A 14,289-nucleotide genomic window follows, 5' to 3' on the forward strand; every position below is an offset into this window, starting at 1 on the left:
GTACGTCATCGGTGGAATTGAAGTTGACACAATTAACTGAAGATCATAACAAAACTTATATATATATAGTGTGTGTGTGTGTGTGTGACAATATAATTTCTCCATGGGGCCGGCGACTTTCGAATTAGGACATAATCTAAAGTCAAGGTTTCAATTTTTTTTTTTGAAAAAAGAGTTGACCTAGTCTCCAAACGAAATACAACCAAAAAAGCATCTTTATCCTATACGTATATGTAATTTGTAAATATATATATTAACTACTAGTAGTGATAATTTGCATTAATTTCCAAATGAATCCAATTATTTAAACAAAATGTTCAATCCCAAGTGATGTTTGCCAGCCCAAAGTCTCCTAAAAACTGCAAAGGGGAATAAACTATTGGCAACTAGCCTATAATAGTTTCCCATTTCTTCTCATTAAAAGATCACATTACCTTGACCTAGACACATACATTCATGCACATACCAGGCCTCAAAAAGCAATAAACCAAGAGAAGCGAAGCCAAACAATCCGCCATGGGCCGCGTCGGAAACAACGAACCGCAAGTTCAAGAAACGATCGACGATTCATTCCCCGAAAGCGAGCAGCCGGTGACTAAGCCGAGATCCCAACCGCCAAGTAACAATAAACCCCAAAAGAACAGCCCGCACACAGGAGGAGAAGAAGACGACGACTTGTACTATGTTTCTTCTCAAGATCATCATCAAGATCAAACGCCTGCACAATTTCCTCCACTGAATAGTGAATATCATCATGAGCTTCCTAATCAGCATGTTCCCCCTCCGGCAAACATGCATTTTGCTCATCAGGTGCCGCGGCCGCAGATGGGCCATCCGGTGATGGCTTCGCCGGTTCCGCCATTCAACTTCGTCGCACCTCAACAAGATAAAGCTTGGAACAGTAATCTCTTTGATTGCATGAATGATCCTCAAAATGGTACTCACTTATCTCCTTCAGATTTTACGATAAAAATCTATCAAATGCATAAAAGTCTATCATTTGAAAAAATCATTAAAATTCACCAAAACTCTGAATTGAATAAATCCCACTTAGTTCCCTTTAACCAGTCCCAAAATAATATTTTTTCCACAGATAACATAAATATATGTAAATTTTTCGTAAGATTAAAAACTTTAGTTTCTTTATAAATTATAATATACATATCAATTAATTAAGGTTGCCTTTACTTTAAATGATTGAGTTACATAGATAAATTATATAGTGATTATATAGGATTTGGAATAATTATACGTAAATAATAATTTGTTTAATTTGATTGATTTTGATTAGGATTGATATTATGATTAAATTTTGAACCTCAATTGTACCATTTGATCACTACACTTTGTATAATAAAATTAAATTATAACTACGGTAGAAAATATTATTTCACATTTTTATATTATATATTTAATTATCTTTGTTTTAACTAATTTATTATTAATTAAAAGATTTTTTGATGTTCCTTAATTTTTCTAAAAAATAAATAAAATATATAGTTGATATTTTTCTAATTTTTTAAATATTTTTAATAATATAATCTTTAATAATATTGCATTATATCATTTTTCAGTCAGTAATAATTATCTAGAAATGTTACATTTAATTTTTCTATTATTTTATTTATTTAAGTTTTTTAATCAAAGTCTTATAAATATTTCTTTTTAACACTTCAATAATATAAATTTATTTATTTTAATTTGGCTAAAAATATATGTAAATTATAAATATGTTTTCATAAATTATTTATAGTAAACACTCATAGAGTTTGATTATTAATCCAATCCAATTCTAATCATGCTGACTTCCGAGTAAAAGCAACGTAAACGATTAACGAGTAAAACATTTATGCAGCTCTCATCACGGCGTGCTTTCCCTGCATAACGTTTGGGCAGATTGCGGAGATATTGGACTCTGGCAACACCAGTGAGTGATCAGTTCAACATATAACATACACACTGTTTAGATATTTATTCATACGCTTTGTTTATATGGTTCGATTTAATGTCTGTGTTATATAGCATGCGCAACGAGTGGGGTGTTGTATGGTTGCATCGCGTTTTGTATCGCGATACCGTGCATAATGTCATGCACATATAGAACCAAGTTGAGGGCTAAATTCGGGCTGATGGAGTCACCAGCACAGGACTGGTTGGTTCACTGTTTTTGTGAGTGGTGTGCTCTGTGTCAAGAGTACAGAGAGCTTCAGCATATGGGATATGACCCTGCTATTGGTAAGTAAATGCCTCAAATCCTTACTAAATCTTAATTGGCCAAGTCTTGGATTTTAGTCAAATGAAACTCTTCAAAAATCAAATTCCATACATTGTGGAACTTCAGTTTTAGTCTTCTAATCTATGTTGTTCTGATAATTTTAGTCCTTTTCCGTATGTCACTGACGTGTTACTAACATGAAGCTAATGTATTCAGTGCCACACAAGAACTTCTCTAGAAATAAATGACTAAAATACAAAAACATAGGTGCACGAAGACTTAATTTTGACGATATAACATACTAAAATCGCACATATGCATGATGGCGGAAAAAACAATGTTACCAATTTTTTTTTTTTTTTTTTTTTTGGTCTTTTGGATAGGTTGGCAGGGGAATCAGGCGAAGATGAGGCAACACCAGAACCAGCAGTTCGGGATGACACCTCCGCCAGGGCAAAGGATGATGATGTGAGCAAATGCATGTACCAATGTCAAATTTATTACGTGTAACACATATATATAATCGCTGAATTAATTACATTGGATTTATGTTACACTGAGTGCGTTTGATTAGTTTTGGTGTTATTGTGTGTATTTTTTTTTTTTTTTAAATTTTCAAATTTGGGGTGTGTAAACGATAATGTAGTAAACTAGCCCGCTTAGGGGTGGGTACCGTACCGAACTACGGTACCGTATACCGTACCGAAAATATAATTCCATACCGATACCGATACCGGAAATTCGGTATACCGAATTTTCGGTATGAAAAAAGTTCATACTCGGTATACCGAATTTAAATTTTAAAAAAATAATAATAAAAAGCTATTTTCGGTATTTCGGTAAGTTTGATATTTTTTCGGTACGGTTTTTCGGTATTTCGGTATTTTTTCCCACCCCTAAGCCCGCTATATGCGTATGTTTTGCTATTTGTTATAAATGTTTTAAGGCTCACACATATATATATGTGTGTGTGTGTGTGAAATCCTTCCGATGACATTTTTCATCCAAAGGAATTAAGTTGTTGCTCCAGCACTTGCATTTTCTTTTTTTCATAATTCTATATTTTATATTTTATATCAAAATTGTTTGTATTATTAAATTTAAATTACATAAAATAGCTAAATTTGATGTCAATTTTAAAAAATTATTTTAGTAAATTTATGTATTATCTTATAATTATCATGTCTACTTTTCAAAAAAATTAGAATTACTAAAATATTTTATTTGATCTTTATCCAAAATTTTGAATTTTTAAATGATCATTATGATGTCAGAAATTATTATAAAAAACATTAAATTAAAATAACAAAAAAAATTTAACACGAAAATAACACATATGTATGCAACATGTGCAAACGTCCCGATTGATAATACAATTCCTTCTCATATTATGTACTTCATTAAATATAGAAAATTGCATTTATTTTTGGATATATTTGCTTCATTTTATTTTTTTGTAATGTAATTATAAGTATATGTATGTGTGTGTTATATTAAAAACGAATGTGTGGAAAAATGTAATGATATATAAATATATATAGTTTTTATATGTTTGACATTTCATGGGCATCACAAGATGTTCACGTGAACGTTTAATACAACATATTTCTCGATACCGATTAATGTGACATTCACAAGATATTCATGTGAACATCTTGCGGTGTCCATGAAATGCTTTGTAAGAGACGTTCATCATATCATATTTTTATATATGCAGAGGCGGAGCCAAAGGCTCTAAAGTCCGGGTGACCCAATTTTTTTTAAAAAACTTATATGTAAATTTTATATAATTTTGGAATAATATAATATTAGTCCGGATAAATCAATTTAATATATTAAAAAATTATATAGTTTAAAATTTTAGCCCGAACGGAGCCATATTTCTGGCTCCGCCACTATATATATATGTGTGTGTGTATCGATGATTTATATATAGCATGTGGGACATTCCTACTAATTCTTGTACACATGAATATTAAAATGAACTGTCACCCCTTGTCATGCAGTAGTATAAACCTTCTCCGATTCGGTCTCAGATAATAGCGGAAAAAACCTCACCCGGCGATCTCAAATAACTAATATAATAACATTTTAACAATCTAAATTGATCGATTATATGATAAAAGTTGTGAAATAAAAATTATAAATATCAATAAAATCAATATATAATTTAATTTAACATCCTCAAAAATATTTAAAATAATGAGAAAATCGTAATTTTGTTTACTTGCCTCTTCGCGATTTTGTTTATTCATATTATCAAATTGATTTTCGTCTTAAATATTTTAATTTTTAGAAAATTTTAATCTTTTTTTTTATTTTGAATCATCCGTTATCTTAATGAGTCGAAAAAATGACAAAAATTTGTGTGAGACGGTCTCACGGATCGTATTTTGTGAGACATATATCTTATTTTGGTCATCCATAAAAAATATTACTTTTTATAATAAGAGTATTACTTTTTATTGTGAATATCGATAGAATTGACTTCTTTCACAGATAAAAAAACATTCTCAACAAAGTTAATATTAAATAAAATTTCACAACAAGAGAGCCAATCGAGAGAATTATTAAAAACCAAAATTTCTCATAAAATAAATTAAATAAGTTGGAGCATGCAAGTGATCTTCCTCTGCAATTTTTACCGTTGACTTGAGCAACTCAAAAAGTCGTCGCCCCTTCCTGTTCCCTTCTTCACCTCTTCTGCGAGGTGAAAACCAGAGAGAATCACGCAATCGTAAGCACACAGTAGGCGATAATGGAGGTGAATCATAATCCTTCGCCTCAGCTAACGGGCGTGGTGATAATCACGTTGCCTCCGCCGGACAACCCCTCTTTGGGCAAAACTATTACTGCTTACACTCTATCTAACGACGATCAAACACCAACTCCTCCTGTTGATAGTCCACCGCTAGCCTCCCAAAATCGTACCTTTTCTGCCCAAAACTTCTTTTACAAAAGCTCAAAAAGTGTTCTCCCGATTCTGGGTATATCTCTGATCGCCTTATATCTCTGGGTTTCTCTTTCTGGAGAGACCCTTTTCGAATTACGGTTTGAAAATGGTGATGATGATCGTCGTGAAAATAATGGATCGCAAAGCACGTTTCTTTTCCCGTTGTATCAGAAAAATTTGTTGGGGTAAATTGAACTTAAGCTTGGAAGATTTGTGGACTCGGAATCTCGCCCGGTTTTAACGACGTTTGAAGCTGGGAAATTTGTATCGGTTGCGTCGAAAGTTGATGCTTCCAGTGTGGTGCCTGTTAAGGGTAACATTTATCCTGACGGGTATGTTTAATTTGGCTCGTTGTTTTTCTGAAATTTTTTCTGATATTAGTAATGATGGATTTTTTAATGAATGGATATTCTTTCGTTTGCGTATTTTTCCTAAGTTGTTAAGATGGCCTTATATTGTTAGCTTTGAACCAATCTAGTAGCTTTCAAGTGTGAGATAGATGCATGCATTTGGCTGCAGAACAAATTCTGTTTTAGTACATTTAGAGGGACAAATTCTGATATTGGGGTTTGGGGTGATGCTCTTGTGATGAAAATATGCAATTTACGATTTTAAAATCATATTACAGGCTGTATTACACGTATTTACATTTTGGGAGTCCTCCAAGGCCTTATTTTCTTGATATTGATACTGGGAGTGACTTAACATGGATTCAATGTGATGCCCCCTGCACCAGCTGCGCCAAGGTAATGCCTATGGCTTAAAAAATTTTATGCACAGCCTATGGTTGTATCACTATTACGCAGTCTCTGTCTCACATATATACTGCACGTGTTATTATAGCATTTGTGTGCTGGCTCTTCTACCACTATTATCACTTGTATAATTACAACCATAGCACAAAAGAAAGGAGAGCCGAAAAACAGTAAAATTCATTTTAGAAAGACAGCATTTTAATATGCAAGACAGATGTTTTTGCAGTGACAGTATTTTTTTCTTGTTTCATTCAATGAACGATGATGATGATGAAGCTCTGTTCATCATGCATTAGAAAATGCTCGAACAATGATCATATATTTTATGTATGGCTCAACGATGTTGGGAAATATCTATGAGAGACTATGCCTGTTGTGTTATAGAAATGGGGTCCATTGGACTTTGTTTTATATTCCCTTTACTGCTTATGGTATGGTAATCATGAAACTCTGCTCGAAATATGTTATCCAGGGAGCACACCCTTTTTATAAGCCGGCCGAAGCTAACATTATACCGCATAGGGATTCTTATTGCTTTGAAGTTCAAGGGAGTCAAAGAACCAAATACTGTGACACTTGCCACCAATGTGATTATGAGATAGAATATGCAGACCATAGCTCCTCCATGGGAGTTCTTGCTAGGGATGAACTTTATCTAAACATTGCTAATGGTTCCTTGGCACATTCAAAAGTAGTTTTTGGGTAATGTAATCTTTTGGCGGCCCGGGTAGAACTTTTTGTATGCCACTTACTGATCTCGATGTTTATTTTCTTTTGGTTCATTACGTAGTTGTGCATATGACCAGCAAGGTATGCTTTTAAACACACTGGGGAAGACAGATGGAATTCTTGGACTTAGCAAGGCCAAAATTAGCTTGCCTTCTCAACTGGCTCGCCAAGGAATAATAAAGAATGTCATAGGACACTGCCTTGCGACTAGCGCTAACGGTGGTGGTTATTTGTTCTTTGGTGATGATTTTGTTCCGCATCAGCAGATTGCCTGGGTCCCCATGCTTCACAGCAACGTTCTGTGAGTAGGATTTTCAAGATGCCATTATTTTCTTGTTTTCATGTTTAATATTTTGATGTCAAATGTCATTATAACCAGTTAGCTGCTGAATCATTTCAGTAGAGTATTCCACTTTATGGAAGAACGTTTTGCAGAAAATGCGAGAGAACATGTGGGATAGAAGAGTTTCAGTTAGTCTCGTGGCATTAGACAGATAGAGAGTTATGGTTATTACAGTTTAAACTGTTCAAGAGTTTCAATGTTCAGTAAATTGGTCTTTTTTTCCCGTCTCTGTGAGATTATTTTTGCTTGAACGGTATTATAGTAAATATTTTCACAATTTTCTTGATTTTTCTATGTTACATTCAAGAGAGATTCAGATTTTTACAGCCCAAATGCATTTTATGGTCCAGCAATGCTTATCAGACGGAAATCGTAAAAATCAGTTATGGAACAAGGCAGATTAGATTTGGCAACGAAGGGAATGGACAAGGAAGTCTAGTTTTTGACACCGGGAGCACATACACTTACTTTACAGAAGGAGCATACAATGATCTAGTCACTTTTGTAAGTAAACAGGTTATTCTTAGAAGAATTTTAATCATAACCGTCCTTCAGCACTATATAAATTGTTTTTAATATTAACTCTTGATTGCAGCTTGATGATATTTCCAGTGAAAGCCTTGTGCGTAACATGTCAGACTCGTTTTTACCCGTATGCTGGCAAGCCAGTGCCCCCTTGAGGTATAATAGAAAATGTTGGAACTGTATGGTCTCACTTTAACTTGCTTCCAATTGATGAAAGTTTCTTTTCTTATGAATATCGTGAACTGGGATCACTGGTTGCGGAAAGTGCTTATACATCTAATTTCGAGCAAAAGTAACTCTTATTGAATCGGTTCTAAAACTGTCCATCTTTTTTAGATCTATCGAAGACATTGCGCAGTTCTTCAAACCTTTAAACCTTGAATTCCGAAGCAATTGGTGGGCTGTGCCCAAAAAGCTTCAGATTCCTCCTGAAGGCTACTTAGTGAGACACGTGAGTATTTCCTTGCATATTATTAATTTTAAAAGACACTCACTCTAGCGCTACAAAATGAATATAAGACTTTTTGCTTGTGCAGAGCATAGGTAATGTGTGTTTGGGCATCCTTAATGGTCGGAAATTGCACGATGGATCCACATTCATTCTTGGAGGTATGAACTATCAAATAGAAGTGCGAGAATCAACATAATTGATCGAATAGAACACAAGTTCCTCTTTTGGCTCATCATCAGTTACTCTACTTTCTCTTTGTATTGACAGATATCTCAATGCGTGGTCGTCTATTTGTTTATGACAACGTGAGCGAGAAAATTGGTTGGGTTCAATCAGACTGTGCCCTGCCTCAAAGTTCAGAAACTCCTTTGTTATTCTGAGGTTTTGGATCATGCCAAAACTGTCCGTCCTATGTACAAAGTCATCCATGGCCTTTCCAACCTTTTCCTTTTTGTTCTCCATTAAAGAAGAGGAAGGAGTTAACTCATTGTCTCCCACCTAATGTATAGTGGAATTTTTGTTCAATCTAAGCTGCTTTATTTGATCATTTTGTTGAAGGAAATAAAAGAACAAATAGGTTTAGTTCAAAACATAGGCTATCTTTCAGTTCACAGCATGTATTAAGTGTGAATTGTACGAGAACTCATATTTTACTAGTGCACCGATGTACGCGTTGTGTGTTTGTGCAATATTTTTTATAATCCATTTGATTTATATTTAAATGAGGATCAAAATATAATTATAAGAAATAGTGAGAGACTACACTGTAATTTTGATATATAAATTAAAAAATAAATTGAAAAATAAAATAATACAAAAATGACCTCAGTAAAAATTGAAAATATAACCTAAATCCCAAGAAATAACGATTCTATCCGCCGAACTAAAATTTTAACATTTTATTAATATATATAATTATTAAAACAGATCATGACATCAAAGTTAGTTACTCTAAGTGTCTCAAACTTAATAGAATAGTATAGATGTGACGCAAATTAATTAATTAGATAAAAATCAAATAATAACAAATATATGGTGTTAAAATTTGTTAACTTAAACTCTAATTCTAATTTAATTATGCAATTAATTTAATATTATTTCCACTGTTATTTATAACCACCAGCTTTATAATAACTGATGTAACTATAATTTTATTATTTTTAAAATATAACTATTAAAATTTAGTTAGAAACTCCTCAATTCGTTTTGTAATTTTCAAAAATTCAGGTCTATCACAAATTCATTAAATTAATATAAACAAAATTAAGCTTTCTTATTAATTCTGGAATGGAGTTTTCTGGAGAGTTACAATACAGAAGGAAGATTACAAATTCGCTGACTAAACGAAATGTAACTAGTTGTCGTCGAACATTTTAACGTACAAGTAGGTCTTTTGTGAGACGATATCACATATCTTTAATCGTGAGACGGATCAACCATGCTCACATTTACAATAAAAAAAATAATATTTTTGGTAGTTTTTACGAGTGACCAAAATATAATATCCGTCTAACAAAATAAACATGTGAGACTATTTCACCAAAATATAATATCCATCTAACAAAATAAATAAGTATTTGACCTTAAAAACGAGTTAGTCACAGTATAAATCGACATACATATCAAATAACCGAATAAAAAAGACGATATTTATAATTGAAACGCATTACAATATTATGAATTTATAAATTATTTATTCCACGTGTTAATATATAATTATTATCAATGTAATACATATAGGTTTAATTTATTATATTTGTCCATCATTAAAACCTTAAGGGTGTGTTTGGTACAAGTGATAAGATAAATAAATGATTGGTTATGCTATAGATAACAAGATTGATATATTATTAATCAAACATCATGTCATACTATTAAGATGGTTTGATTCAATATTTTGAATATGTAATTAGCTTTTAAATATTAATAAATTTACTATTATACCTTTGCTAATAATAATAATGTTAATAATAAAGATATTAATATTCTTTGAATTAATAAGTATAAATATCATAAAATTAAATATAATAAAAATAAAATTATTATTGATACGCATAACCAACATTAAAATATAGTTTTTATTATTTTATTAAAATATATACAAATAAATTATTTTTTCAAAATATAAATATATCTTTATATTTTTTAAAGTTTAAATCAAATTAAATAATAATAATATATATTAAATATCAGAATCGACATCTAACGTACAACACTCTAAAATAAACTTTGTATTCAATAAATAACTTCACACTCTAAGAAATAAAATGATAAAAATGTAATTTATTGAGTTTTGATAGTGTATCTCACTTGATTTGTTAGATTAATAATCAAATAGTTATCCACAAAATTGGATCTTAAACCAGGTCAAAGTTATTATTAAAATATCTTAAAATTTTAATCAAACATTGGATAAGTGTTTGACTATTAATCTATCTTTGTTTAATCCATTCAACCAAACACACTCTAAAAGTTAATGAATAATCAACGTAATACATATGCGTTAACACAAAAACTCATGTGAGAAGGTCTCATGTGTAACGTCCTGAAAATCGAAAAGTTCACGTGAACCACATCCATGCAAGTTATTAAATTTCTTTGATATTTTATTAAATTGTTTTAAAGTTTTAAATGCATTTTTATTTTGTTAATTTGTGTTTAAATATTTTTATGCATTTTATGCATAATTATTGCATAATAGAAATTATTTCATAAAATTTTAAAGGATCATGCATTAAAGATTTTAATTTTTAACGGTACGCAAATTTTATCGAATCGGGAGACTTTTTGAGGGTTCGGCTAATATTTTCAAAATCTTTCCAACATGAAATATTTTTCGGAAGTATGTTTGGATTTAATGAGCCAACTTTTAAGCTCGTTGGGCTTAAAAATCTCTTAAGCTTTTAACTAAACCATTAACTAATTAAACCTACCCCACACAATTACCCTCCCCACCAACCGACAACCCTTTCCCCCACCACCTTTTCCTCACGTTTTTATCAATAGCTTCTTCCCCCAAGATAGTGTCGGTAGAATTTTCTCCGAAGAAGAAAATCCTCCCGGGTTCCCTCGCATCGTTCTTGATCTTCAAACTCATAAGGCACGCATGTATCACCCTTTTCTCTTCATACACGCTGATAGTATACTGATTTTTATGAAAATGCATGAAAGTTTATCGATCCAGCCTTGTACATGCACGATTTTTCAGTTTTTCTTTGAATGCTTGCATTTTTCGGTTGCTACTCATAATCTTGCTGATATGTGTTGCAAGGGGCTGCTGTATAAGGTTGTCAAGGGCCTCTACAGTCCATGGTCGTAGAGGTTTAGGTGCTGGTGTGAGCAGATTGTTTGGGTTTTGATGATAAAGGATGAGGGCCGATTGGTTGTGAGGTGTGTGGTTCGATCCAAGCTCCTGTTACACCAGCTGTGCGAGGGCTTGCTCCAGCACAGGATCAGACCCTAGGGAGGTCTGAGATGGGGCTGGGATAGCTCGAACTACGCTGGAGTCGCCGGATCGAACGATCAAGTCATGTTTTGAAAGGTTGACGCGGTAGGAACTCCTTGGTGTATAGCGGTCGTTGGTCTTGTGCAGCTTGCATTGAGCTGAAGCCTTGTGTCTAGTGTGTCAAGTAGGGTCCCTAGGTGGTCAAGGGAAGGTCGGTTCATGGCTGGTACGTTGGGTGTGGCTAGTGGAGTGAGTTTTAGGGAAGGTAGTGCACAAGGGAGGGAAATTGGAGAGACCGAGAGTTATGCTATTTTTCTGGAAATTTCAGCCGTGAGTTAGGAGCCCGAAGTCATGGTTTAAGGAGTGTGGTAAAAAGTTGAGAAAAATTTGATTACGTTTCGAGTCGATTCGGGTTAAAATCGGGATTTCGGTCCAAGTTTTTAAAATAATTTGGTTAAGTTATGAAATGGACTCGAATTTACGTCTAAGAATGATTTTAAATATGTTTTGGGATATTTTTAGGAGTTTGGTAAGTTTCGGAGCAAAATAAGGAGTTTTGGATTTATTCGGGATTTAATCGACGTACGAAACATTAATTAAAGAATTAAACTAAAACGCTTAGATTTAAGCTTAATAAAATTATGGAAAATTATATTTAAGCTCAAATAATTATTAGAAGTCTAAGTTTTTAATTTGGGAATTTTATGCTAAGGTTTGGTTTAATTCGGGATTGAAACGCATTAATATGATATATTTAAAGATTAATTTAAAATTCATCGATTTAAGCCAAATAAAAAAATGAGAAAATTCTTATAGACTTAAATAATTATTTGGGACATGTTAGAGTCAATAGAATTAAGAAAATGTCAAAAATGTGGAATTTTACGTTTAGGGGTGAAACGATAATTTTTGGGTTTCCAAGGGCAAAATGATCATTTTGTACCCGAGGTGAGATTTTAGTCCTGACAGCGCCCTGAGCACATTTTATCATGTTTTTAAATGTTTATGCATCACGTTCCTGAATTTTATGGAATTACGATAAATACATTACATGCTTGGTTTAAAGGAAAAATTACGTATATACATGTTTTTATTAAGTGATGATTATGATGTTATTTTTGAAGGATGGGATTTGGTTGTGACTAACGATGTATATGTATACGATGATATGAGATATGATGAGCTGAGGCGCGGGCTCAGTGGACGGGTAATACTGTCGCTGATGTTCCTCGCCGTCGGGTACCACGGTTACATGTAGATGGATCCATCGATAGAGCTGATACGATAGAGCTGATACGAAAGTCACAACTAATGAACTGAATTCAATTAAAAAGAAAATGTATACGTATATGATGACATGAGATGACATGTTTTAATACGATATGATTTTACACGACACATTTACGTATATGATAACATGAGATGACATGTTTTGACACGTATATGATGATATGCGATGACATGATTTGACACGACATGATTTTATACGACATGTTTATGTTCATATTTTAAAGTTCATGAAAGGTATGTTGGCATTACACAACACGTTTACGTTATGCTTTTAAGTTCACGAAAGATATGTTGAGTATGATATTTTTCACTGATGTGTGCCATGTATATGTACTTGTTATTCCTGGTACAGGCGTGTTGAGTCTTTAGACTCACTAGGCGTGTGTGATGCAGGTGAGCTAAATGGTGAGGAGACTGGAGGTGCCGAACTCTGAGTAGGCAGACTTGGTGGGGTGACACGACCCGAGCACATGTTTTCCGCATTACGATTTATGAGATTGAGAGAAGATGAATATTTTCATACGTTGATGAATTTAAGATTTTTACTCGTTTATGTTTACGTATGATTTTGGATGAGTTTGATTAATTTAAACTGCACTATTTTTACGGTAGGATAATTACAATTATTTTAAATGTTATTTCGAAAATGCGAGCTTTATTTTTTTGAAAAAAAAAATGTCCAGTAGAATTTTAAAAATGAGTGAGACGTTACATCATGGGTTTATTTTGTTAGACTGATATTATATTTTGGTCACCCATTAAAAAAGTATTAAAAATATTACTTTTTTATTATAAATATGAGCATGATTAACCCGTCTCACGACTAAAGATACGTGACATCGTCTCACAAGAGACCTACTATTAGGTTAAAATTATTGGATAGATTCTTGAGTTTCTTGTTTGTACTTAGGAAGGCATTCAAAAGCTGGAAACTTCGATTGTTCCATGTATATTTTTTAAAGTTTAAATCAAGCGTTGTGTTAAAGGAACTCAAGGCAGACGGGTCATTGAGGAATGGATAAAGGCAAGTAGGCTTCTGGCCGTAGAGTTGGTTAAGACTATCACAACATGACTGCACTGGTGAAGCTGCCACGCCTTGCATGAACGGCGCACATGGGGCTGAAGTTAGCAAATTCGGCCCACACTAAGCAATTGTGTTCTGGGCAATGGCCTTTAGGGAAACCGGAAACACAATGGAGAAACACAAGAAAGAGCAATGTGGGGAAAAGAGAGAGACGTAAAGGCATTGCACAAGTTAGGTCGGTAACACAAGTTTTGCTTGTGAGTTTTGAGGCGAATTCGCCATTGATTTTCATGTTAGCTAAATAGACGAAGAGTGCATTACTTGGGCATGAACTGCAGAGCCATGCAATAGGTGCGTGATCCTTGACACACTTTTGTATGACCTCTCTCAAGCTACTGCCTAGTTTTCACTACTTTTTTCATTTATCTGTTGTGTCTATCATTCATATTTTCAGGTAAAGAAAATGTGAGGGATATGAAGTTTAAAAAAACCAGACAGCTCATTTAAGTACCGGTAGAAATATTCAATCAGAATTTGTGTATCATCAATTAAGATTTGT

The 14,289-nt window shown here is 33.1% G+C and overlaps 2 protein-coding genes across 2 annotated transcripts; both read left to right on the top strand.

Moving 5' to 3' along the window:
* The first annotated feature begins 299 nt into the window (after positions 1-299).
* On the top strand, positions 300-2,864 carry LOC142529401 (protein PLANT CADMIUM RESISTANCE 4-like). The gene is made up of 4 exons (XM_075634934.1): positions 300-937; positions 1,856-1,927; positions 2,023-2,235; positions 2,599-2,864. Exons 1-4 carry the CDS (start codon positions 517-519, stop codon positions 2,685-2,687), a joined length of 795 nt encoding a protein of 264 aa, XP_075491049.1. The 5' UTR covers positions 300-516; the 3' UTR covers positions 2,688-2,864.
* A 1,955-nt stretch (positions 2,865-4,819) lies between these two features.
* Positions 4,820-8,528, top strand: LOC142529166 (aspartyl protease APCB1-like). The gene is given in 9 exon segments (XM_075634609.1): positions 4,820-5,500; positions 5,797-5,914; positions 6,396-6,625; positions 6,714-6,953; positions 7,346-7,499; positions 7,591-7,676; positions 7,857-7,971; positions 8,057-8,129; positions 8,239-8,528. Coding segments are annotated over 9 exon segments (1,656 nt in total). The 5' UTR covers positions 4,820-4,973; the 3' UTR covers positions 8,352-8,528.
* Positions 8,529-14,289: the final 5,761 nt, after the last annotated feature.

The sequence above is a fragment of the Primulina tabacum genome, chromosome 16 (genome assembly GCF_025594145.1).
Source record: "Primulina tabacum isolate GXHZ01 chromosome 16, ASM2559414v2, whole genome shotgun sequence".
In the NCBI taxonomy this organism is placed as follows: domain Eukaryota; kingdom Viridiplantae; phylum Streptophyta; class Magnoliopsida; order Lamiales; family Gesneriaceae; genus Primulina; species Primulina tabacum.

Excerpts from the sequence above, each read along its gene's own strand:
- LOC142529401 (XM_075634934.1), top strand. The coding sequence starts at position 517 with ATGGGCCGCGTCGGAAACAACGAACCGCAAGTTCAAGAAACGATCGAC. Across the intron at positions 1,928-2,022 it reads ATTGGACTCTGGCAACACCA|CATGCGCAACGAGTGGGGTG; the intron begins GTGAGTGATCAG and ends TGTGTTATATAG. Across the intron at positions 2,236-2,598 it reads GGGATATGACCCTGCTATTG|GTTGGCAGGGGAATCAGGCG; the intron begins GTAAGTAAATGC and ends TCTTTTGGATAG.